Source organism: Podarcis liolepis (assembly GCF_965112155.1).
Source record: "Podarcis liolepis genome assembly, chromosome: 2".
NCBI classification, from domain to species: Eukaryota; Metazoa; Chordata; class Lepidosauria; order Squamata; family Lacertidae; genus Podarcis; species Podarcis liolepis.
The window spans coordinates 119515349-119542899 of NC_139555.1; the positions used below are offsets into that span (position 1 = coordinate 119515349).

Below are 27551 nucleotides of genomic sequence, written 5' to 3' on the forward strand. Positions count from 1 at the left end.
GCTCAGTTTACAGGTTCTGCTTTGCAGAAGTTCTTTCGCAAGAAAGGGATCCGTCACACAGTGACTTCACCCAATCAGAGGGGGGTGGCAGAGCTCAGGTGTGAGGCTCTGGTTAAAACTGCAAAGGTGTTGCTGGAAGATTCTGGGTTGCCACCAAAGTTTTGGCTGGAGGCAATCAGGTATGTGGGCTTCACCTGAAATCGTACCTACAATTCGATGGTAGGTGACACACCTTTTGGTTTGTTGCATGGCAGGAAACCCCAGATTCATTTTCTGCGCACGTTTGGTTCGCATGCATCTGTTTTGCAAGGGCCAGATGGATCCAAGTTCCGGAAAATGATCTTCTGTGGGTATGAGCCAGCAGCGCGTGCATGGAGGTTTGCGTTCCCATCAGGTGATCAGAGTAAGGTGCTGATCAGCAAACACGCTGAGTTCTACGAACAGGATGAAAGGTCAAAGACTCCTGTCAAGCGTGATGTTCTATCAGAATGTCTTTCTGATTCAGAACAGGAAGGTTCTGAGGAGGGGGAAGGAGAGGCTGAGTCTGCTGATGAAGATCAGGTCACTGACCAAAGTCTGGAGCAGGGTGGGGTATCTCCACAAGGTGTTAAAAGAGAGGTCAAGAGTGAGCCTAGTTCTCCGGTGAGTGTGATGGAGAGGATTCAAAGACGTTTTAAGTCAGAGGGGGAATCCCGTGATGCTGAGGACACACCTGCTGGTGATGGTGAGTCAGGGGAAACATCTGAATTTGTGCCCAGACGGTCAAGTCGCACAACGAAGGGTATTCCACCTGAAAGGTATCAGGCCACAGGTGCGTGGGTAAGTTTTGCACTGTGTGAGTCTGAGAGTTATGTGGATGTTCCACAGGTCTTGTCAGAATGTGCGGCAAGAGGGGGTGTGGGAGACGGAACTTAAGAGGTTAAGTGGTTCCCATGATGCCTCAACATTCTGACGTCAGCCTTGGAAGCTGGGAGGAGTTTTTCTCTGTCTGTCCCTCTCGGGTTTAGAGGGAGAAGGACGCAGTTTGTCATGGCTGCGAGAAGTCCTGGAGTTTTCTGAGAAATGATGCAATAAAGAGCTGTAAATGGACAATCAGGCACTCTGTGTATTTGTCTGATGCAACGTGACAGCTTTGCCGCTGTGTTTTACTCTGCTAGGCGTGACTGAACGGAGCAGAATGCGCAGCTGATGGGAAGCGTGCCGGACCGCTGTAAAGAGCTAAGTTGGATCGTAAACCAATTAGCAAGTCACGCCCTAATCAATAAATCCACATTCATTATAATTAATTAAGTAAATTATTAAATGTGTATAATGCTCTTCATGTGCAGATACACACACATGTATGTTTGTATGTTTGCATGTATGTAATTTTTTCATTTATTGTGGGAGCCTTTTTGTGGAACCTGATTGAGCTGCACAATATGGTCCATGGTCAATCCAGCAACAGAAAAATTCCTGTGGTGCCCGCCTTCCCTGGATGCCGTAAGCACGTACTTATTTTGCTTAATGGCTAATCCAGCCCGGCCCTGCGAGATCTCATGAGAACATCGCAGAGCCCACGCAAGAGCATCCTGGAGCCCAGTGAGCAAACCAGAGAGCTTGGAAGTGAGGCCTGCTTGGCATGCCAGTTCCGGAAGGTCAGGGTGGTTGTGCAGGAGCCGTTCCAAGGGGCTCATTTGAGTGCAGTCAAATTTTGGTTCTGGAACTTAATCCATTCTGGAAGTCCACTCAACTCCCCAAACTGTTCGAAAACCAAGGAACGGCTTCCGATTGGCTGCGGGAGCTTCCTGCACTCAACTGAAAGCCACTTGCTTCCGGGTTTGCAGCTTTCGGGAGCTGATATGTTTGGGAGCCAAGCCATTCAGGAACCAAGCTACTACTGCATATACATTTTGGCATATACTACTCCTTCCCCAGAATGTAACCCCTGCATAAGATGTGATCCTACTCTATATTTAAATACTGCTCTTCATCAGAGTGTTTTATTGCTGCTATTCCTGGGATGGGATTTTTCTTTTCTTTTGTTTTGTTTCTGCATCTTTTGCCCTGTGCATAGAGAACTTGTTGGGTTGTTTCCAAACTCTATGAATCAACTCCATTGACACAAATACTTGTGGCAAACAAATACTTCCCCTGTATGTACCTTCTTTTTTTATTATTATTAGACTGTGCCTCAGTCCAGTAGTTCAAAGACCTATGTAATAATACTCTTTTCAGTACATTTCCGAGCACAATACAAAGTGTTGGTGCTGACCTTTAAAGCCCTAAACGGCCTCAGCCCAGTATATCTGAAGGAGCGTCTCCACCCCTATCGTTCAGCCCAGACATTGAGGTCCAGCTCCGAGGGCCTTCTGGTGGTTCCCTCCCTGCAAGAAGTGAGGTTACAGGGAACCAGGCAGAGGGCCTTCTCGGTAGTGGTGCCTGCCCCATGGTACGCCCTAACATCAGATGTCAAGGAAATAAACAACTACCTGACTTTTATAAGACATCTGAAGGTAGCCCTGTTTAGGGAAGTTCTTAATGCTTGATGTTGTAATGTATTCCTAATCTTTTGTGGGCAGCCTCCCAGAGTGGCTGTGGAAACCCAGCCAGATGGGTGGGGTATAAATAAATTGTTATTGTTATTATTTAAAAAGCAAACACAGCAGGGAGGCTTCCATTCTACATAATAATAGTAATAATAATTTATCATTTGTACCTCGCCCATCTGGCTGGGCCTCTCCAGCCACTCTGGGAGGCTTCCACAGAGTCCAAAAATACACTAAAATGTCACACATTAAAAACTTCCCTGAACAGGGCTGCCTTAAGATGTCTTCTGAATGTCATGTAGTTGTTTATCGCTTTGACATCTGATGGGAGGGCATTCCACAGGGCGGGCACCACTCCCAAAAAGGCCCTCTGCCTGGTTCCCTGTAGCTTTCCTTCTCGCAATGAGAGAACCGCAAGAAGGCCCTCGGCGCTGTACCTAAGTGTCCGGGCAAAACGATGGAGGTGGAGACGCTCCTTCAGGTATACTGGGCCGAGGCCATTTACATCAAGCATAGGAGCCAACTCCTAGGAGCTGTTAAATTAAAATATTAAAATATTTAAACATTAAAATATTTGAGGGGGCTGGGGCCCAATAAAGTTGATGGGCATGGATTATGTGTTGTGACTTTTAGAAGACATCTGAAGGCAGCGCTCTTAATGATTGATGTTTTAATGTATTTCTAATCTTTTGTTGGAAGCCGCCCAGAGTGGCTGGGGAAACCCAGCCAGATGGGTGGGGTATAAATAAATTATTATTCTTATTGTTTAAAAAGCAAACACAGTAGGGAGGTTTCCGTTCTACATCAAGCATATAGCCAGCTCCTAGGAACTCCTATTGGCCCCCCGCAATAAAATATTAGAGGGGACTGCGGCCCCATAAACCTGATGGGCATCGATTATGTGTTATGCGGCTTACCTGGGTCCCCACAATATTTTATTCAAGTTGGCACCCCTTACATCAAGGGTGCTTTCTTGTGGGACTGGAGACCCTCTTGGGTTCTTTCCAGACTCTCTGAGTTCCACATGCACAAATATTGCAGACACTTCCCCTTTAATGTGCATCTTTTCTTTATGGCTAGACTGTGCCTCACGCCAGGTGTACCAAAAGGTGTCGCCCAGGATATGCCAAGGTGGTTCAAGAAGACAAGCCGGTTTGCTGCTATGCTTGTGTTCCATGTGCGGAAGGGACCATATCTACACAGGAAGGTGGGTGACGCCACAGGAGATGGAATTTGTTGGGAGAATATGGATAGGGCAACATATTAGTCAGACACATTCTGTGAAGATTCTAAAGACATATTTGAATGCAGATCCTTTCTTGATTTTTAATCCCCTCCCGGGAAGTAATTTGAAAGAAATTAGATTAGATTAGATTAGATTAGATAAATTTATTGTCATTGTCCGTATATACACAGTATACACAACAACGAAAATCAAACACCCACCCAAAGACCGGGTTCACATATACATTTGCACGTATCTCCGAACTCTCATCCTATTTAGACATAATCTATAAAACATAACATAATCCAGAATATAGCATGACCTATTAAAAACATAACATAACCTAAAACCTATCTCATTCCTTCCACTCCCTACTTACTAAACCTTGCAGCTGGCCCTGAGATCATTATTTAGTGCAATCAGAGCTCTTGGATAGAAACTATTCAGAAGGCGTGTGGTTCGTGTTTTCATTGTCCTATATCTTCTGCCCGAAGGCAATAGTTCAAAGAAGTTGTGAGCAGGGTGGGTGGGATCTCTCAGAATATTATGTGACTTCTTCAAGATGCGAGACGTGAAGATCTCATCCAGGGTTGGTAGTCGGAGCCCAATAACGTTCTGGGCAATTTTAATTGTTCGCTGTAAAGCTTTTTTATCCGTTTCAGAGCTGCTCCCATACCACGATAATATACTATAGGTTAGGACACTCTCGATGGTACTATGATAATAGGACAGAAGTAGGTGCTGGGATAGATTCAGTCCCCTGAGCATTCTCAGGAAATACAACCTCCCCTGCACCTTCCTCACAACCATATTAACATTTGCAGTCCATGAGAGGTCCTCCGAGATATAAATGCCCAGGTATTTAAAACTACCAACCCTCTCCACTTCCTCGCCATTTATGTGCAATGGTAACAATACACTTTTCTTTCTCCTAAAGTCAATTATGAGTTCTTTGGTTTTTTTGGTGTTAAGCATAAGATTATTTTCTTTACACCATTGAATTAACCCCTGTACTTCTTTCCTATAAGCAGTCTCATCGTTCTCACTGATGAGCCCCACCACTGTTGTATCATCCGCAAATTTGATGATTGTGTTGGACTTATACAGTGGGGTGCAATCAAATGTGTACAGAGAATAGAGAAAGGGACTTAGCACGCATCCCTGAGGGGCTCCTGTGCTTAATACTAGAGTAGAAGAATAGTAAGGTCCCATTCTCACTGTCTGCGGCCTATCAGTCAGGAAATTCCTTACCCACAGACAGATCTTCTGATGTATACCCAAGTTGGTCATTTTAAGAAATAACCTGTCTGGCAGAATTGTATTGAAGGCAGAACTGTAGTCCACAAACAACAGCCTTGCGTAGGTTCCCTGTCGTTCTAGATGACTCAATACAGTATGGACGGCGATGGAAATAGCATCATCAGTAGATCTATTTCTTCTGTATGCAAACTGGAACGGGTCTAAAGTGGATGGAAGACTAGCCTTAATATAATCTAGCACCAATCTCTCAAAACATTTCATAACAACAGATGTTAAGGCTATTGGTCTATAATCATTGAGAGATACCACCACTGACTGCTTGGGGACTGGCACTATAATCGATGTCTTCAGGCAGGTAGGGACATAACCCTGCAACAGGGATAGGTTGAAAATGTCCGTAAATACGCCGGCTAATTCTGCAGCACAGTCCCTAATAGCCCGTCCCATGATTCCATCCGGTCCAGCTGCCTTCCTGATGTTAATGCTCCGAAAGGCACGTTGTACGTCACAGGTCTGTAATAAAAGTGGTTGTCTATCAGTAGTAGTTTCTGATAATGTGCTGGTGGCCAATGCTGTAGTGACGGTAGTTCCAGTTCCCTCCTCAAAGCGGCTAAAAAATTGATTCAGTTGATCAGCCAGGTGCGCACTGCTGCTAGCCAATTCGTTTTTAGTATTTTGCCCTGTAATTTGTCTCAAGCCTTGCCATACTCGACGAGGGTCGGAGCTCTCAAAATGTTTTTCGATCCTCCGGCAGTACATAGCTTTGGCGTTCCTAATGCCCTTTTTCAATTTGGCTCTAGCTTCTCTATACTGCTGCGCATCACCAGAGTGAAAAGCAGCATTTCTTGCCTTTAACAGAAGATACACATCCCTGTTTAGCCAGGGCTTGTTGTTAGGGAACACCCGTATTTGTTTGGTGGTAGTGACAACATCAATGCAGCTTTTAACGTAAAACAGTACTGTTGAAGCATATGTGTCCACATTATTCTCCTCAAAAAGCGACCACTCGGTGCTCCGAAAGCAGTCTTGGAGTTGCTCAGATGCACCTACTGGCCACACTCGTATCTCTCTAGTTGATGGTCTAATTCTGCGTACGAGAGGTCTATATGATGGTATCATAAGTAAGGATATGTGGTCTGACTGCCCCAAATTGGGCAGGGGCTTGGTCTTGTATCCATGCATGATGTTACTATATACTCGGTCCAAGGTGTTTCCCCCCCTAGTGGGACAATCAACATACTGGTGGAACTTAGGGAGCACAGTCCTTAAATCGGCTCGGTTGAAATCACCAGCAACAACAACAACAAATGACTTGCAGGAAGCAATCTCTGGGATGCAAATTGGGTTCAGCCTGCCCTGCCCATAAGGCACTGCTTTGGTTATTTTATAGCAAGCCTTCTAGGATCAGACAACCAGAACCACCCTCACAAAAGTGAATTAAAAATGTCTTTAAAATTAATGAGAAATACCGAAAATTTCAATTCATTTAAAAGAGAGAAAGCATGATGCACAATAATAAAAAAATAATAAATAACCTCAACAGGAGGTTATTGGATATCCCAGACAAGGAGTTTGAGAACAGCTGTAGCAGCTTGGAAGAGAGGAGTTCAAGGATATTAAAAATAAATAAATTATAAGTTGTGTGTCCTTGTTTCTCAGTTTGACCCTTTTACATGGTTTGCATATTTTGTGGTATTTCGTTCATTGTGACTTGCTGTTTTTTATTGATTATTGATTAGTAATTCTTTATTGTAGACAATAAGTGTAAGCTGCTTATTATTTGCTGATATTAAATATTACTGTTTACTATTCCTTAGTATTATTATTGAATATTATTGAATTTTGCTTTATTTGATATGTTGTTTATTTTAAAGTTATGCTTTTATTATGATTTTTTTGTGTGTATTACGCCTGTGATCTTTGCTGTCTATTTTGTTGTTTTTTCAGCTTGTAACCCTCCTTCTGGATAGCAATATAGAAAGTCAGTATACAAATTAAAAGTGAAATGAAATATGGAAATGAAGTAGTGTTACTGCCCGAAAACTATCGCATAAGGAAATGCATGAAAAAGCTCCCCTTTCTTACAATACATTCTCATTTTCTGATATCTCCCATATGAGTGCATTTCTCGACATGTAATAGAATATGTCTGTAAGCAAAGTCAAAGCCATTCCTTTTCTCCTCCTCAGATGCAGAGCGTTGCACCAAATGTCCAGAAGAACAATATCCAAACAAGGACCGAGATCACTGCATTCCGAGGATTATCTCCTTCCTATCATATAAAGAATATTTGGGGATTTTCCTGACTTCTTTGGCTCTCTTCCTGTCATTAACCACAGGCTTTGTTGTAGGGATCTTCATTAAATACAAGGAAACTCCCATAGTCAAAGCCAACAACAGGGACCTCTCCTACATCCTCCTTGTCTCCCTCCTGCTGTCCTTCTTGTCCTCCTTCCTCTTCATTGGCCGTCCCAGGAAAGTCACCTGCCTCCTTCGACAAACGGCCTTCAGCACCATCTTCTCAGTTGCTGTATCTTCTTTGCTGTCCAAAACCATCATGGTGGTGCTGGCCTTCCTGGCCACAAAGCCGGGGAACAGGGTGAGGAGATGGTTAGGGAAAGGTCTGGCCAACTCCATTGTCATTTCCTGCTCCAGTGTCCAAATGGTCCTTTGCATCATTTGGCTGGGCATCTCTCCCCCATTCCCAGACTCTGACAAGCATTCCCAGGCTGGAGAAATCACCCTGCAATGCAATGAAGGGTCTGTTGCCATGTTTTATGCTGCCCTGGGTTACATGGGCTTCCTGGCTGCCATCTGCTTCACGGTGGCTTTCCTGGCCAGGAAGCTGCCTGGGGCCTTCAATGAAGCCAAGCTGATCACCTTCAGCATGCTGGTCTTCTGCAGCGTTTGGGTCTCCTTTGTGCCCACTTACCTGAGCACCAAGGGGAAATACATGGTAGCCGTGCAGATCTTCTCTATCTTGGCTTCCAGTGCTGGGCTTCTGGGCTGCATCTTCATTCCCATATGCTATATTATTATGCTGAGGCCTGATCTGAACACAAAGGAGCACCTGGCCACAAAAACTAAAGTTGTTGCCTGATTCTTTACATATTTATAACTGTTTTCCACCACAGTAGTAATGAAACACGCAGAGTTGCCTTGGGAATGAATTTTTCTCCTTAGATAAAGTTTGCTCCTCATTTTTCATTCATCTTTAATGATGAAAGGGAATCATTGAATCACATGCCTGGAGAGTGTCTGGACTTACAACTTTTAGGAATAACCCTACCTGCAGAGTCTCCTGGAGTGCAGCGTCCCTCTTCATACATAATTATCTTTCTCTACCATATCCAGTTTGTACTTTGACATGACCCACCTTCCTTTGTTCCTGAATTCATAACCGAAGCCCAAAGAATAACTTAGTGTAACTTGAAATTCTGCTTCTAGTATTAAAAAAAGCAACTGAAAAACGGAGTCTCACTTGAGTGTATTAATGCTTGAGGGAACCTCCAGAAGGCCCTTGGAGCTGGACCTCAGTATTTGGTCTGGACGATGGGTGTGGAGACGCTTCTTTAAATATACAGGGCCAATGTCATTTAGGGTTTTCAAGGTCAGCTTCAACAAATGAATGTAACAGCTGTCTGTTTGGTGGGAGTGAGAGGGGCACCACAATAGCTGGAGCCAGAGTCAATGATGGAGAAGTACCACCACTTGTAAGTAAGAAGGCAGGTGAGTGGTGGTGGCATGAAGGCAGGTTGAGATTGGTGGGGTAGTCCCCACTCACCCCCATGGAGCAGACCTCTCACTTATTTGCCCTGAGCTGCTGGAGAAGGGCAGGGTGCATCCTTTTTGCCTCCCTCTCTTATATAGCACCAGCACTCATAGACATCCAATGAATCGGAAGGTTGGGAGATTGTGAGCAAACAAAATATTGAATCATACAGTGAATAGTTACTTCCCCCCAATGCCAGTCACTGGTGACCAGTGCCTGGCAAGGCCCATTGCTTTCATGCCCTGCTTGTGAGCTTCTCAGCAATGTCTGATTGGCCACTGTGTTGCAGGACTAGATGGGAGTTTGGACTAACCCAGCAGGGCTGTTCTTAGCAAAGTTCAAGCCAAACTCATGCCCAAAATGCAAGTGACTCATGTTGCAGTTTGAAGCCACATCTGTGATTTGGTGTAAAGATATTTCCCCCCAGCTCTGTCCCTGCCCCTTGAACCATGTAGAGATCCCAAGAACTTTCTTCCCCTTTTGATTATAAAAATGAAGGTGATTTATTCTTCCCAAAGCTCAAGAGAGATCTCTGGCAATTGCCCAGACATCTGAAGCCAAGGAAGCCTGAGGTTATACATATCACACTGTGCTGGAGGGTGTTGACTTCTTCTGATTACCTGGCTGTGGGGGAGAAAGGAGAGGTCAAAATGGAGGTGTAGGAGGCCAAGCCAGAAGGACCTCCCTGCTGGGGCTTCTGCTGCCGCCTCTGCTTCTAATGCACCATCAAGTCTTGACGCGCAGCGTAAATTGAAAATGCAGAGTCTTAAAGAATAAAAGCTTTACTAAGTTAAAATAAACTTCTTCATAAACAACATGGTTCCAAACAGTTTGACACTCAGATTACATACTGACTCTGCTCACAACCGAAGCAGACAGACTCTGATTTCTTACAGAGAGGACAAAAGAGAAACTGGCTACTTTGTCACTTGTCGGAGTCACCCAACAGTTAGCAGTTAGGCCTGAATAACTTTAGTAGGCCCAAATGACTGTGCAGTCCCAGCACTTCCCAGCCTGCTTTGCTGCTTCTGCTCTCATGTGTCTTTGTCACATGACAAGTCTGTGGGAAGCTGAAAGCAAAGTGCTTCTTAAATTTGACGAGGGAAGAAAATGAAGTGCAGATTTACTCGCGGCCTTGAGACTTCCTCATTAGCGGAATCATATCTCCAAGAAGCTTTGCTGAGCAACTTCCATATAACTTTTCCCAGCCCCCAGTAACCAAGCTTAAAGTGTAAATAATTAAATACATCATGGATATCATGCTTCTCCACCACTGCTTCAATGGTTCCCTTTAACAGGGAAATAGTTCTTATTTTGTAGCACCCTGCTTAGCTGGAATGAAATATTCAACGCAGCAATAGAGAAATTAAAATAATAATTTATTTGTCAGACAAATAAATGAGAGACACAATGGTATATGGATACCAAAGCTCTGCCCACTCCAGCCCTGATGGCCAGCCCTTATATTTCCTCAGCCCAGCCCCCTTGCTCCTCCTTTGGCTGCCTCTGTCCAATCAGCCTGGTTGAAATTCCTATTGGCTGTTTGCTAGAACCAATCATAAAAGATACACCCATTTCCTATTACCTTTCATGGGAGACAAAGAGCTATATTTCCTTCTATCCATAAATGGCAGACAAGTAGCCATATATCTTACATTTGCCTCGACCAGGCACCTTAATTATCAGATCATCTTTGCCCTATTGCCCTATTGCCCTATTCACTCCAGAACAGATGGCTAATGGTTTTAATTTTTATCTTAAAGAGAGATATTGGGTTCACCTTCTCACACACCATCAATGAAATAAGAATCTAACATAAGAATCTAACATTTCTTACTTTCTAAATCCTTTGCATAATTACATTTAAGCCAATATATTTCATACATAACATAGATAGATTTTTAGAAGGAAAGGAACTTAGTAAAAAACAGTTTCCAAAAGCAACCCCTTAAATTTACACCCCCCTTTCAAGCCAGCTGCTTTTTCTATTAGCTCTTGCCCTTTAACCTTAGGAAGATGTGGCTCGAGTCTGATGGGAGGCACATGGTATTATCTGTTAAACAATAAATTTCACTATTTACCAACTCTTAATTAGTGTTTTTTGTAGCTTGATTGTATTCTGTAATTTGTATGGTCAGTGTGACCTTTTGCTCCCAGCCTGTAATTTCCTTTTACAACCCTGAGGCACTGCTATAGATCAGAGGGGCCCTGTTTAGGAAGATAAAAATCTGCCAAAGTACTTAGCCAGCTGGTTTCTGCCTGGCATGAGAGATACAAACATTTACAAATATATTTTTTAAGCTCATTTTAAAATGCAGGCCTTGATCTGATGCCTCAGTTTCAGGCATAGGGAGACAGTGGCCCTTCAGGTTCTGCTGGACTCCGGCTCCTATCATCCTGACCACTGTTTGTGGAGGCTGAGAGGAGTTTCCAATCTCTTTTCATTTTGCTCCTTACGGTCTTCAAATAAAAACATCTTGGAGGTCCCGGGCCACAGGGAGGTTAGGCTGGCCTCAACCAGAGCCAGGAATTTTTCGGCTGTGGCCCCGATCTGGTGGAACACCCTGTCACAAGAGACTAGGGCCCTGCAGGACTTGACATCTTTCTGCAGGGCCTGCAAGACAGAGCTGTTCCAGCAGGCCTTTGCCCAAGGCACAGTCTGACCCCCTCCTTTGGTAATCCTCACAGAATTCTCGCCCAATGGTTGCCATTAATTTGATTTGAATTGATTTTTAAATGAATTGATTTTAGAATGCTGTGCTACTTTTATTGTTGTAAGCCTCTCTGAGCCCGGCTTCGGCTAGGGAAGGTGGGATATAAATAAAAAATTATTATTATATATTATTATTATTATTATTATTATTATTATTATTATTATTATTATCATCCATGTCTTTTAAAATTATATCCTTGAGGAATCCCCTGGAATCTTTGTGAATCCTCTAAGCCCCTCCCCATTGTCTACTCGGTTATGAGGTAGTGAGGGCGATCACCTTTTAATCCCTTGAAAATAACATGGAACTGAAGAAGGAAGTTAGATGAATGATGCTGTTTCCCACTTCCTCTTACAGCTTTATGTGTTTATCAAGGCTCACATTAATTCTCTTGGTTTATCTGAGAATCTGCAACATTTTCTGTCTTTCTGTCGCTGGGATTGTGGTTGTCTTGCGGGTACGGGGGGAGTGACCAGAATGTGTGGCACCCACAGGTCTATAACATATCCAGTTGTTTTTAGGGGCCTAAAAATGTTGGTAGACCCTGGTTAAGGAACAAAGACTGTAAAAGTGGGACTTAATAGAGATGCATAAATTCATGGAGAAAGCGAAAAACGAGAGGCTTTTCCTGGAAAATTATTACTCAAAGAGGCATTCACAGAAGAATCCACTTGGAGAATCTAGATAGAAAATAGGAAGCAATTTTTTGGATACTGTAGCCCAATGGAGAAATTCACTGACACAGGAAAGAGTGAAGAAGTGTGCATGCACACAAAAGCTCATACCAATAACAAACTTAGTTGGTCTCTAAGGTGCTACTGGAAGGAATATTTTTATTTTGTTTCAGCTGCTAACTTAAACACTTTTAAAAGACACATGACTTCCAGAATCAGAAGCTGCATATCTCGGAATGTCAGTTGCTGGGATCAACTCTACTGCCATCAGCTTGGATGGATCCCAGAAATGTCTGATTGGCCACTGGGGGCAACAGGATACTGGACTGGATTAAGCTTTGATCTGAACCAGCAGCAGGACTCTTCTAATGCTCTTGTCAGCAGGAAAGTTCAGGCCAAACTCTCACTCACCACGTGACCCATGTCAAACTTTGGAGCAGCAACTTTGTTTCCTCCCAAACATGTTTATCTCCAACTCTGCACCTGCCCCTCAAGCCACACAGAGACTTCAGGTTGTTGCAAAGATGAACTTCCTTCCCCTTATAATTATCAACATCATAGTGATTTATTCTGCCTTGTTCCTGAGGGAAAATAAGATCACCTGTGTCAGAGACAGACTGAGTCATGATTGAGAGTAAGGGGGGTGGGATACATCTGTGTGAGGTTTAATGGCTCTGAAGGTATAGCTGAGCACTACCCATATTGGATAAATAAGAGTTTTTTTGGCTTCTTCTGATGTAGCTGGCTATGGGGGAGAGAGGAACACTCGCAAGAGAGGTGTAGCAGTCAGTCAGAATGAGATCCCAGATGCTGATGCTGCTCATTTTGCTTGAATCCTGCAGAAACCTGAAGGCAAAATGCCCCTTGAATCCGATCCGGGAAGGAATCAAAGCACAGAATTATTTCCAGACTGGCGACTTCCTCATTGGCGGGATAATATCTCCAAATTGGTTTATTCTACAACTTCCATACATCTTTTCGGAGCCCCCATTAACCAGGTTTAAAGACGAGTAAGTAATTATATGCAGAAGATTGTCATGTTTTTCTACTGCACCCCAAAGGCTCCTGTTTACAAGGGAAATAGTCTCTATTTTAGGGTGAGGACTCTGTGGTGTTCCAGATGTTGCAGGACTACAGCTCCCATCACCCCTGATCAATGGCCATCCTGTCAGGGGCTGAAGGGAACTTGAAGTCTGCAGCAGCTAGTGGGTTCCTTGTTCCCATACAATTCCCAGGTCTATTTTTACCTGCTGTGCTGCTGTGTTGCTTCTTGAAGAACACAAGTGTATAAAGGTGTATGGGAAATAGCACTTTCTGAACACTTGACCCAATGCAGCAGAGTTTTTAATGGACATGTAAATGAAGCTGAATTTTTAAGCATGTGGTTGTTCTTTACAGATCACATTAAGAAGCTAGCTCAGTTATTGCAACCCCCTATAACACATGTATCTCTATGGAGAGGATTGATTAACCAGTGAGCCTATTATGTATGTACCTTAAGGTGACTTCCAATAACATATACTCCAAGTGTTGTGTTTGCTGTTCATGTTACGTTTATGGTGTTACCGTTGAAAACCAAAACAACACGTATTTAAACAAACAAAACAAAAGTCTTTTGTGCTGATATTTGGGAGGGCATTTGATTCCATCCCTTCCCCTGTCTGAAATAACCTCCCAGAAGATATCAGCAATATTAGTGTCTGTGACTGCCATTGCAATGAGATTGAACAGTTCCTACAGGGAGAAATACGAATGACAAAGAAGCTATCCTTCTGGATGAAATGTTAGTTTAAGCGGACATTATCTCAACCTGGAACTACACTAGAATCCCCCCTGGATGCAGAATAAGACACGCAATTGCAAGCTTAGCCAAGTTCAGTGCTTCCGGGGAATTAATTTGGCTCCAGGGACTTTTTCTCTGACCCCCCCCCCCCCTAGCAGCAATCCACATTCCTAAGATTTCCCCCTCACTGCTGAGCCAGACACCTGAATTCACTTGCGCAGGAGAGACGGAAAGAAATCCATCCTTCTGATGGTTTGTTTCAGAGAAAGACTGGTTGAAACTGACCTTCATTAAATAACAGCCCAATCTGAATCATGCCTATTGAAAAAAAGTCATACTAATCAAATAGAGCTTCTGAACAGACTTAGCTCTCCATTGCAGTTGGCTCTTTATGCAACTCATTTGAAGCAGCCAATACGAGCCTTAGCAGCCATGTCCCCATATTTCTCACACATTCGGAACGAAGAATGTCTTCTTCATTTTCGTTCTTTGAAGATGTGTGCTTCTCCTCTTGAGAAATTCTTATATTTTAATTCCTAGGTGGCAAATGGATTTTCATCTTGTGAGAAGGATATGTCTCTTCTCACCCTTCAAACAAACATACAGACTAGAGTCCCCTATTGCAACAATGAAAATCCAGACGCAAAAGTTATTTTGAGTTATTTGAAAGGAAATTCCAGTGATTACCACCTGGACACTGTTTCCAACTGCTGTCTTCCTTCTATGTCTGTATGGCAGCCCTAATGCAGACCATTAATTGGGAATCAAATACAATTTATTTTCATTAAGTGGTGAATGGTTTTAATTGATTGATTTCTTACAGTATGCCGAGTAGGTTTTTTGGGCATATCTTGTCGTTCTTGTTCACCATCCAAGAGATCAACCGGGATCCCAGGCTCTTACCCAACATCACCCTGGGCTACAGCCTCTATGAGAACTATTACAATGCAAGGATCACTTCTGATGCCATCCTAGACCTGCTTGCAGGTGGGGAAAGCAATATTCCAAACTATCGCTGTGGAAAATGGAATAATATCTTGGCTGTTCTTGAAGGAGCCAATTCCATCATCTCCAAAGTGATTTCAACCACGTCAGGCATGTACAAAATCCCACAGGTAAGAAGGGTGGGGTATGGAGGGACACAAAAGACGTACAGCAGCAAAATAAATTCACTTTATTGTAAACAAAAAGAGTCATCAAAGAGGGAGAAAATCCTGAGCTATGTTAAGCTAGATAGCTCAGTTGGTTAGAGTGTGGTGCTGCCAACGTCAAGGTTGCAGGCTTGATCCCTGTATGGGACATCTGCATTGCAGGGGAGAGGACAACATGAACCTCAGGGTCGCTTCCAACTCTACAATTCTATGATTCTTCCCTACTAGGGAAGCTTTTAATGTTTAATAGGTTATTGCATTTTAGTGTTCTGTTGGAAGCTGCCCAGAGCGGCTGGGCAATCCTCGCCAGATGAGCGGGGTATAAATAATAAATTGTTATTATTATTATTAACACGGAGACTTTGCTAGTGTTGCAGCCTCCCAAAGTTTCCAAATAAAACTATCAGCCCTGGCTAGCACAATATTTGTTAGGTATTAAATATTTCAGGCTAATCCTGTTCTTTGAAAATGAAACAGTATACTTTTTCTTCCCCACTCCAGATCAGTTATGGCTTTGTATCTGGGGTTGTTGATGAGAACACCAAAGTTCCTTTTGTCTACCGTACGGTCCCCAATGAAGAAGTTCAGTATCTGGGGATTATAAAGATGTTCCAGCATTTTGGATGGACGTGGATCGGCCTCTTTGCTCCAGACAGTGAGAATGGAGAAAGGTTCTTGAGTGTCTTTACATCTCTGATGGCCAGCAATGGAATTTGTGTTGCCTTTTCAGTAAGAATACCAGAAAAGAATGAACATGAGAGGTTCACACAAAGTGAATTAATTGTCCTATGGAGACAGACCAATGTATTCATTTACTATGTAAACAGTCATACGGCATTGGGTTTCATCATGTTACTACAACAAAAACTCGAAAAACAAATTGTGCCAAAAGTATGGCTCACAACAGCTTTTCAAGACCTTGACATGAATTTATTTTTCTTTCCCAAGTCTTTGAAGTATATCCATGGTTCATTCTCCTTTGTAATGAAGACCAAAATGTGGAGCAAACGTGACTGCTGTAAACAAGAGTCCCATCTTCTTAATTTCTCTCAGCAAAAAGCATTTAGTTGTTCATACTCAAAGCACGTCCTCGCTGTGAGAGGTTGGACAAGATGCAGAGATGTGGAGAATCCGGAGGTGCCGTCTGAAGAGGAGCTGCAGAGTGTTCTGTCTCAAGACAGCCACAGAACATACTTCAGTGTCCAAATCATGGCACATGCTTTAAATGTTGCCTGTTCATCCAGATCAAAGCAGATGTTGATGGCGGGTGGAGGAGACCAGTTGGCATGTCAAAGGCTCCAGCCATGGCAGGTATTTCCTTTCCCTTTCTAGAAATCAAAGTTCTTTCTACCAACTCGACAATAATCATTCTCATTGATTTAGAGACGAATGCAACAGTGAGGAAAAGGTTTTTGTTTTATTTATTTAGATTTAGATTCTTTTTTTTTAGGCTCCTGCTGGAAGCTATAAGGATTGTTTTCCCTAAAAAATTTTTTTATTGGTTTTCACAATATTACAAAAAAGAAACAAACACACAAGACAAACAAACAAAACAAAAATAAATCATGGCCTTATTGAAAATTACAGTTATTTACTTTGTTAAGTGACTTCCTCGCTTCCCCTTAGTTGAATTTCATTGCATATCCTTTTAATGGTTTTCCCAATCCCAATTTTTATGAAATTTACCGTATTTTTTGCCCGATAGGACGCACCATCCCATAAGGCGCACCTAGTTTTTTTTGGTCGGGGGGGAATAAAGGGGGGAAAATTATTTTTCCCCCCCAGGTGCGGGGCTGGGGCGGGGGAAGCCCGAGCTTCCCCTGACCCCAGCCCCCAGAACAGGCAACTCTCGCTCTCCAGGCTTCAGTGAAAGCCTGTATTCGCCCCATAGGACGCACACACATTTCCCCTTCATTTTTGGAGGGGAAAAAGTGCGTCCTATGGGGCCAAAAATACAGTAACTTAAACATTAACATCCTAAATCTTAGCCTTATAGAATTAAACATATTACTTTATCACTTAGCATAAATAAAATCCTAAGCCCATTAGGTATCTGCAAGCTATTTCCAGTTAATTTAACTTAACAAATTTAAATAAATAATCATTAAATTTATTCCATTCCTCCTGATACTCCTCCTCCTTCTGGTCACAGACTCTTCAGGTTAGGTCGACTAGTTCCAAAAATCCATCATCTTCATCTGCCATTCTTCTATTGTTGGTAATTCTTGGGTCTTCCACTTTTTAGATAACAAAATATAAGCAGCAGTTGTGGCATACAAAAATAATTTAACATCTTTCTTGGGCAATTCCAAACCTGTTATTCCAAGAAGAAAGGCCTCTGGTTTCTTAATAAATGCATATTTCAACATTTTTTTCAATTCATTATAAATCTTTTCCCAGAAGTCTTTCACCTTGGGACAGGTCCACCACATATGATAAAAGATTCCTTCCTTTTCTTTACATTTCCAGCATATATTGTCACAATTATGATATATCTTTGCTAATTTTACAGGAGTCAAATACCATCTATACATCATTTTCATTATATTTTCCTTTAGCAAAGTATATGCGGTGAACTTCACCCCTTTCTTCCACAATCTTTCCCAATCCTCAAACATTATATTATGTCCTATATCTTTTGCCCAATCTACCACCACAGATTTAACTTGTTCATCTTTTGTATGCCACTCCAACAATAGCTTGTACATTTAGATTAATTTTTTACCTTCAGTATCCAACAACTCCGTCTCCAACTTAGATTTTTCATAAGCAAAATCATTTTTCTTATCCAATTTATACAATTCATTGATCTGGTGGTAATGTAGCCAATTTAGCTTATCTTTAACTTGCTCAAGTGGTTTTAATTTGTATCCTTCCTCTTCTTCTATTAATAAATCATAATATCTCAACCATTTGGTGTCCGTATTTATTTTTTTCTGGGCCTTTGCCTCCATTGGTGAAAGCCATCTGGGCGTCTTTCTTTCTAAGAGATCTTTGTATTTTATCCAAACATTGTACAACGATTTCCTAATTACATGGTTTTTAAATGCCTTATGGGCCTTTACCTTGTCATACCATAAATATGCATGCCAACCGAACACATTGTCAAATCCCTCCAAATTTAATAGATCTGTGTCTTCTTGTTGCATCCATTCTTTAATCCAGCAAAGTGCAGCAGCTTCAAAATAGATTTTTAAATCTGGCAGGGAGAATCCCCCTCTTTCTTTAGAATCCGTGAGTAATTTATATTTAATTCTGGGTTTCCTCCCCTGCCAGATAAATCTGGAGAGTGCTTTCTGCCATTCTTTAAAGCATTTCACATTATCTGAAATTGGGAGGGGTTGAAACAAGAAGAGCATCTTTGGCAGCACATTCATCTTAATCACAGAAATCTGGCCCATTAATGACAGTTTTAAGTTTGACCATACATCCAAATCTCTTTTAATTTCATTCCATAATTTCTCATAATTATCTTTATATAAATTCAAATTTCTCCCAGACAGGTTCACCCCCAAATATTTAACTTGTTTCATAAAATCTAGGCCATTTTTTCTTGTAATAATTCCCCCCTTCATTATCCAGATTTTTCTCAATTACTTTGGTCTTGCTCTTGTTTAATTTAAATCCTGCTACCTGACCAAACTCTTGCATCAGCTCCAGTGCTTTAACTGCACTGGAATCTGGATCTTGTAGTGTCAGAACAAGATCATCAGCAAAGGCTTTTAATTTATATTGTTTCAAACCTACTGTAATACCTTTGACTTGTTCATCTTTTCTAATCATACTTAGCAAGACCTCCAGTACTGAAATAAACAGCAGAGGGGAAAGTGGGCACCCTTGCCTGGTTCCCTTCTCAATTCTAATTTCCTCTGACACCACATTATTTACAATAATTTTGGCTTTTTGTTCTGGATAGATCGCTTTAATACCATTTTAAAAATCCTGACCTATCCCCATACTCTCTAAATTAAGTAACATAAAACTCCAAGAAACATTGTCAAAGGCTTTCTCTGCATCGATAAATATTAACATCACTTTACAGCTCTTTCTTGCTTCTAACTTTTCCAAAATATCCACAACATTTCTAATGTTGTCTTTCATATGTCTTCCGGGCAGAAATCCTGCCTGGTCTTTATGAATATACTCAGATAAAACCTTCTTTAGCCTGTTAGCCAGTATATTTGCAAAAAATTTGTAATCCACATTGAGTAGGGAGATTGGTCTGTAGGTTTTAACATTGGATCTATCCTGACCCTGTTTAGGAATCAGAGTAATGTAAGCTTGCTTCCAGGTTTCAGGTGCTTTACCCCCTCGTAAAATTGAATTAGATACTTCTACCAGAGGTTGAATGAGCCATTCTTTCAATGTTTTATCATATTTCACTGATAGACTATCGGGTCCTGGTGTCTTGCCAAGTTGCATTGAATTTATTGCCTGTTCCACTTCCTGGTTTGTAATTAAACCTTTTAGTAGATTCTTTTTATCCTTTGGAATCTGTTGCAACACATTAATCTTTATGCTCGATTTTCCCTATATCTTCTTTATCCTTTTTATCAGTTGTTTATAATATTTATAAAAGCATTTTCTAATGTCTGCAGGGTTCTCTACAGATTTTCCTTCTGTAACAATGTTTGTAATCGTACTTTGTTTTTGTCTCTTCTTTAGTTGCCAGGCTAATGATTTCCCACATTTATTTGCAGATTCAAAATTTATTTGTCTCATCCTTCTTATCTTCCATTCAATTTCTTGATTTACTAACTGTGAATATTGAACCTGTAGGGCTTTAATTTCTGTTTGGATCTGCAAATTCTTTGGGTTTCCTCTAAGCTTCTTCTTTATCTTTCAGTTGTTCCATAATTTTATCTTTTGTCTCATTCTGTGACTTTCTCCTAATTGCATTTTGTTGTATCAGAAACCCTCTCATTACCACTTTGCTGGCCTCCCAAATCACCCTTCCTTGATTCATATTGAGTTCAAAATAATCCTTTAGGGTTTTTTGGGCTTTATTGACAATTAATGAGCTTCTCAGCAGATCATCATTCATTCACCATCTGAAGGAACCCTGAACAAACATTTTCAGGTCCATAGAAACTGCATTATGGTCCGAGCAAGTTTTAGGGCAAATTTCTGTTTTTATTACTTTAGGAACCAAGTCTCTGTATATCCATAGATAATCTATTCACGAAAATACTTGATTTGCATCTGAGAAAAAAGTGAATTCTCTTTCCATTGGATTTCTAATTCTCCATATATCTGACAGATCAAAATTTTCAGTTAAATCAAAGAAAGTCTTTGGTAGTTTGCCAGAATTCGTAACCTTTGATCTCCGAGTTCTGTCCATCAAAGTAGATGCAATTCCATTCAAATCCCCCATCAATATAATTTTCTAATCCATATATTCCAACAAACTTGCTTCCAAGTTCTTAAAAAATTCGGCTTTGCCATCATTAGGTTCATAGATTCCTAGTAACAAATATTTCTCGCCTTGTGCTGAAATTTCAACAGCTATGTATCTTCCTTCCACATCTTTGAAAGCAAATTTTGGATTCCGTTTATCTTTGATGTAGAAAACCACTCCTCTTTTTTTAACTTTGTCAGAAGAAATAAATTCTTGGCCCAATCTTTTATTTATTAAAATTTTTCTATGTAGTCTTGTAATGTGGGTTTCTTGTTATATCCAAGTTTTGTTTTTGCAGAATGTGATAAATTTTTCTCCTGTTTTGCGGTAAGTTCATGCCATGTACGTTCCATGAATAAATTCTCAACGCTCAAAGGGAGAAGGGATGAGGTGTCCAAAATGCTTTGAAATGCTTTCAAATGCTGGTGTTTTCCCTGTCATTCCAGCTTCACACTTTCTTAAGAGAAACCCGGTTGTTGAACACTTCCATGGGCGGACTGTATTTGGGTGAGAATGGGGAGCTGCCAATCATGTTTGATATTGAGAATTGGGTGGTGCTTCCCAATGAGTCTTGTGTTAGAGTGAAAATTGGGAGTATAGAGAGAGAGGCATCCACTGACTTCAAGCTCGCCATTAACCCAGAAGCTATTGTGTGGCCCAAGCGGTTCAACCAGGTAAGAGCCCATCTATTCCACATGATACACATTAAGATCTAGTAATCTGTTGAATATTTCCAAGAGGAATTCAGGTATAATCTTTTGGAAGTTTGGCTGATGCTTTCATTATAATTAATTAAGTAAATTATTAAACGTGTATAATGCTCTTCATGTGCAGATACACACAGAGATGTACGTACTTATGTTTGTATGTATGTAATTTTTTCATTTATTGTGGGAGCCTTTTTTGTGGAACCTGATTGAGCTGCACAATATGGTCCATGGTAAATCCAGCAACAGAAAAATTCCTGTGTTGCCCGCCTTCCCTGGATGCCCCAAGCACGTATTTATTTTGCTTAATGGTTAATCCAGCCCGGCCCTGCGAGATCTCATGAGAACATCGCAGAGCCCATGCAAGAGCATCCTGGAGCACAGTGAGCAAAACAGAGAGCTTGGGAGTAAGGCCTGCTTGGCATGCCAGCTCCAGAAGGTCAGGATGGTTGTGCAGGAGCCTTTACAAGGGATTCATTCGAGTACAGTGGAATTTTGGTTCTGGAACTTAATCCATTCCAGAAGTCCGCTCAACTCCCGAAACTGTTCAAAAACCAAGGAACGACTTCTGATTGGCTGCGGGAGCTTCCTGCACTCAACTGAAAGCCGCGTCGGATGTTTGGCTTCCGAAAAATCTTCACAAACCGGAACACTTGCTTCCGGGTTTGCAGCGTTCAGGAGCTGATTTGTTTGGGAGCCAAGCCATTCAGGAACCAAGGTACCACTGTATATACATTTTTGCATATATATTCCTCCTTCCCTGGAATGTATCCCCTGCATAAGATGTGATCATACTCTATGTTTAAATATTGTTCTTCATCAGAGTGTTTTATTGCTGATGTTCTGGGATGGCCTTTTTCTTTTCTTTTCTTTTGTTTCCGCATCTTTTGCCCTGTGCCTAGAGAACTTGTTGGGTTGTTTCCAAACTCTACGAATCAGCTCCATAGACACAAATATTCCTGGCAAACAAATACTTCCCCTGTATGTACCTTCTTTATTATTATTAGATTGTGCCTCAGTCCAGTTATTCAAAGACCTCTGTATTAATACTCTTTTCAGTACATTTCCGATCACAATTCAAAAAGTTGGTGCTGACCTGTAAAGCCCTAAACCGCCTCAGCCCAATATATCTGAAGCAGCCTCTCCACCCCCATCGTTCAGCCCGGATACTGAGGTCCAGCTCCGAGGGCCTTTTGGCGGTTCCCTCCCTGCAAGAAGTGAGGCTACAGGGAACCAGGCACAGGGCCTTCTCGGTGGTGGCGCCCGTCCTGTGGAACGCCCTCCCATCAGATGTCAAGGAGATAAACAACTTTTTGACTTTTAGAAGACATCTGAAGGCAGCCCTTTTTAGGGAAGTTCTTAATGATTGATGTTTTAATGTATTTCTAATTGTTGGAAGCCGCCCAGAGTGGCTGGGGAAACCCAGCCAGATGGGTGGGGTATAAATAAATTGTTATTGTTATTATTTAAAAAGCAAACACAGCCTTCCGTTCTACATCAAGCATGGGAGCCAACTCCTAGGAGCTGTGGGGGCTTTAGCCCCCACAATAAAATATTTGAGGGGGCTGGGGCCCCATAAAGTTGATGGGCATCAATTATGTGTTGTGCGGCTTACCTGGGTCCCCACAATATTTTATGCTAGTTGGCACCCCTGACATCAAGGGTGCTTTCTTGTGGGGCTGGAGACCCTGCTGGGTTCTTTCCAGACTATCTGAGTGAGTTCCATAGGCACAAATATTGCTGACATGTGCCATCTTTTCTTTATGGCTAGACTGTTCCTCACGCCAGGTGTACCAAAAGGTGTCGCCCAGGATATGCCAAGGTGGTTCAAGAAGACACGCCGGTTTGCTGCTACGCTTGTGTTCCGTGTGGGGAAGGGACCATATCTACACAGGAAGGTGGGTGACACCACAGGAGATGGAATTTGTTGGGAGAATATGAATAGGGCAACATATTAGTCAGACACATTCTGTGAAGATTCTAAAGACATATTTGGATGCAGATCCTTTCTTGATTTTTAATCCTCTCCCGGGAAGTAATTTGAAAGAAATGACTCGCAGGAAGTGATCTCTGGGATGCCAGTTGGGTTCAGCCTGCCCTGCCCATAAGGCACAGCTTTGGCGATTTTATACCAAGCCTTCTAGGATCCGAGAACCAGAACCACCCTCACAAAAGGAAATTAAAAATGTCTTCTAAATAAACGAGAAATAGTGAAAATAGCAAATATTTATTTAAAAGAGAGAAAGCATGATGCAGAATTAAAGAACAATTAAAAATTGTTTGAAGAATTGAAGAACAATTAAAAATTATGGGATTTCAGCAGGAAGTTATTGGATATCGCAGACAAGGAGTTTGAGAACAGCTGTAGCAGCTTGGAAGAGAGGAGTTCAAGTTATTAAAAATAAATAGATCATAAGTTGTGTGTCCTTGTTTCTCAGTTTGATCCTTTTACATGGTTTGCATGTTTTGTGGTATTTTATTCATTGTGACCTGCTGTTTTCTATTGATTATAAATTAGGAATTCTTTATGTTACATGATAAGTGTTAGCTGTTTATTATATGCTGATATTAAATTTTACTGTTTACTATTACTTAGTATTATTATTTAATAGTATTGAATTTTGCTTAATTTGATATGTTGTTTATTTTAAAGTTATGCTTTCATTATGACTTTTTGTGTGTGTATTACGCCTGTGATCTTTGCTGTCTATTTTGTTGTTTCTTCAGCTTGTAACCCTCCTTCTGCATAGCAATATAGAAAGGCAGTTTACAAATTAAAAGCGAAATGATATATGGAAATGAAGTAGTGTTACTGCGAGAAAACTATCCATAAGGAAATGCATCAAAAGGCTTCCCTTTCTTACAGTACATTCTCATTTTCCGATATCATTCTCATTTTCTGCTATCTCCCATATGAGTGCATTTCTCGACATGTAACAGATTGTGTCTGTAAGTAAAGCCAAAGCCATTCTTTTTCTCCTCCTCAGATGCAGAGCGTTGCACCAAATGTCCAGAAGAACAATATCCAAACAAGGACCGAGATCACTGCATTCCGAGGATTATCTCCTTCCTATCATATAAAGAATATTTGGGGATTCTCCTGACGTCTTTGGCTCTCTTCCTGTCCTTAACCACAGGCTTTGTTGTAGGGATCTTCATTAAATACAAGGAAACTCCCATAGTCAAAGCCAACAACAGGGACCTCTCCTACATCCTCCTTGTCTCCCTCCTGCTGTCCTTCTTGTCCTCCTTCCTCTTCATTGGCCATCCCAGGAAAGTCACCTGCCTCCTTCGACAAACGGCCTTCAGCACCATCTTCTCAGTTGCTGTATCTTCTTTGCTGTCCAAAACCATCATGGTGGTGCTGGCCTTCCTGGCCACAAAGCCGGGGAACAGGGTGAGGAGATGGTTAGGGAAAGGTCTGGCCAACTCCATTGTCCTTTCCTGCTCCAGTGTCCAAATGGTCCTTTGCATCATTTGGCTGGGCATCTCTCCCCCATTCCCAGACTCTGACAAGCATTCCCAGGCTGGAGAGATCATTCTACAATGCAATGAAGGGTCTGTTGCCATGTTTTATGCTGCCCTGGGTTACATGGGCTTCCTGGCTGCCATCTGCTTCACGGTGGCTTTCGTGGCCAGGAAGCTGCCTGGGGCCTTCAATGAAGCCAAGCTGATCACCTTCAGCATGCTGGTCTTCTGCAGCGTTTGGGTCTCCTTTGTGCCCACCTACCTGAGCACAAAGGGGAAATACATGGTAGCTGTGCAGATCTTCTCTATCTTGGCTTCCAGTGCTGGGCTTCTGGGCTGCATCTTCATTCCCAAATGCTACATTATTATGCTGAGGCCTAATCTGAACACAAAGGAACACCTGGCCACAAAACCTAAAGATGTTGTCTGATTCTTTACATATTTATAACTGTTTTCCTCCACAGAGTTGCCTTGGGAATGAATTTATCTCCTTAGATAAAGTTTGCTCTTCATTTTTCATTCATCTTGAATGATGAAAGGGAATCATTGAATCACATGCCTGGAGAGTGTCTGGACTTACATCTTTTAGGGATAACCCTACCTGCAGAGTCACCTGTAGTGCAGCCTCCCTCTTCATACATAATTATCTTTCTCTACCATATCCAGTTTGTACTTTGACATGACTCACCTTCCTTTCTTCCTGAATTCATAACCGAAGCCTAAAGAATAACTTAGTGTAACTTCAAATTCTGCTTCTAATGAAGGAGGTGAGGACAGGTGACCCCACCTAGGCCTGAAGTCCCCCCAGGCCTCAAGACTTCACCCCAGGCCTCAAAACCAAATTTCCCCCTTCTCTCTTCTAAAAATCCACAGCTTCAGCTTTTCTCTGCTCTTCTCTGCTTTCTCACAAGATGCTGCTCCATAGGCAAAACATTTTTATCAGTACGAGAGAGCTTCAAGAAGCTAATGAATAGACTCTAACAATGCCAAGAATAAGCAGGCCTGGGAACTGAGTCTTATCTCATCTAGTTGCAACACATCTTGGACACGCTAAAACGCAAGGCTCCTCACCCCCTTGGCTTCTCATCCCCCTTTCCTCGGAAGGTCGCCAAGAGTCCCAAGACAGGAGCTTTCTGTTCATGCTCAGGGAAACTCATGAGGCAAGACTCCTGAGGAGGGGGAGAAGGGGGAGGGAACAGGAGGGAAATATATGCTTTGTGCAAATGGCTGTGAACTTGTACTAAGCTTGTGAGTTATCACGCTTGCTCCTTCTACCATGCCCGGATGGTAGTAATAAAGCTCTTTCTCTGGATCAACCCTTGAGTGTCTGCTTGACTCCCACTTCCCTGTCCCGGGCGCAATGCTCTTCCCACCCGAAGGCAAAGCCTGATGAGGCTACACTAGTATTAAATGCAGCAACTGAAAAACAGAATCTCAATGGAGTGTATTAATGCTTGAGGGAACCTCCAGAAGGCCCTTGGAGCTGGACCTCAGTATCTGGTCTGGACAATGGGTGTGGAGACACTCCTTTAGCTATACAGGACCAATGTCATTTAGGGTTTTCAAGGTCAGCATCAGCAAATAAATGTGACAGCTGTCTGTTTGGTGGGAGTGAGGGGGCACCAAGATAGCTGGAGCCAGAGTCAATGATGGACAAGAACCACCACTTGTAAGTAAGAAGGCAGGTGAGTGGTGGTGGCATGAAGGCCGGTTGAGATTGGTGGGGTAGTCCCCACTCACCCCCATGGACCAGACGTCTCACTTATTTGCCCTGAGCTGCTGAAGAAAGGCAGGAGAAGGGCACCAGCACTCATCGACACCCATAAATCGGAAGGTTGGGAGATTGAGAGCAAACAAAACATTTATTCATGCAGTACATAGTTACTTCCCTCCAATGCCAGTGGCTGGTGACCAGTGCCTGGCAAGGCCCATTGCTTTCATGCCCTGCTTGTGAGCTTCTCAGCAATGTCTGACTGGCCACTGTGTTGCAGGACTAGATGGGAGTTTAGACTAACCCAGCAAGGCTGTTCTTAGCAAAGTTCAAGCCAAACTCATCCCCAAAATGCAAGTGACTCATGTTGCAGTGATTTGGTGTAAACATATTTTTCCAGCTCTGTCATTGCCCCTTGAACCATATAGAGATCCCAAGAACTTTCTTCCCCTTTTAATTATAAAAATGATAGTGGTTTATTCTTCCCAAACCTCAAGAGACATCCCTGGCAATTGCCCAGACATCAGAAGCCAAGGAAGCCTGAGGTTATACATATCACACTGTGCTGGAGGGTGTTAACTTCTTCTGATTAACTGGTTGTGGGGGAGAAAGGAGAAGTCAAAATGGAGGTGTAGGAGGCCAAGCTAGAATGACCTCCCTGCTGCGGCTTCTGCTGTTACCTCTGCTTCTAATGCACCATCAAGTCTTGACGCGCAGCGTAAATTAATAATGCAGAGTTTTAAAGAATAAAAGCTTTACTAAGTTAAAATAAACTTCTTCATAAGCATCATGGTTCCAAACAGTTTGACTCAGATTACATACTGACTCTGCTCACCACTGAAGCAGACAGACTCTGATTTCTTACAGAGAGCACAAAAGAGAAACTGGCTACTTTGTCACATGTCAGAGTGACCCAACAGTTGGCAGTTAGGCCTGAATAACTTTAATAGGCCCAAATGACTGTGCAGTCCCAGCACTTCCCAGCTTGCTTTGCTGCTTCTGCTCTCATGTGTCTTTGTCACATGACAAGTCTGTGGGAAGCTGAAAGCAAAGTGCTCCTTAAATTTGATGAGGGAAGAAAATGAAGCTCAGAGTTACTTCCGGCCTGGAGACTTCCTCATTAGCGGAATTATATCTCCAAGAAGCTTTGCTGAGCAACT

General features: G+C 42.2%; 2 protein-coding genes across 2 annotated transcripts in view; both read left to right on the forward strand.

The window, feature by feature from the left end:
* The window catches only part of LOC310701175 (vomeronasal type-2 receptor 26-like), a gene marked incomplete at both ends in the record, with an annotated part of 30011 nt that extends 21898 nt beyond the window's left edge, over positions 1 to 8113 (forward strand). Inside the window, 2 exons of the mRNA XM_083491601.1 lie at positions 3609 to 3735; positions 7203 to 8113. Coding sequence (XP_083347727.1) covers positions 3609 to 3735; positions 7203 to 8113 — 1038 coding nt within the window. The remainder of the gene's footprint in view (positions 1 to 3608; positions 3736 to 7202) is intronic.
* A 4855-nt stretch (positions 8114 to 12968) lies between these two features.
* On the forward strand, positions 12969 to 25110 carry LOC310700948 (vomeronasal type-2 receptor 26-like; the record flags this gene model as incomplete). Its single annotated transcript, XM_083490905.1, has 6 exons — positions 12969 to 13183; positions 14780 to 15071; positions 15609 to 16418; positions 20952 to 21179; positions 22984 to 23110; positions 24200 to 25110. 6 exons carry the CDS (start codon positions 12969 to 12971, stop codon positions 25108 to 25110), a joined length of 2583 nt encoding a protein of 860 aa, XP_083347031.1.
* Positions 25111 to 27551: the final 2441 nt, after the last annotated feature.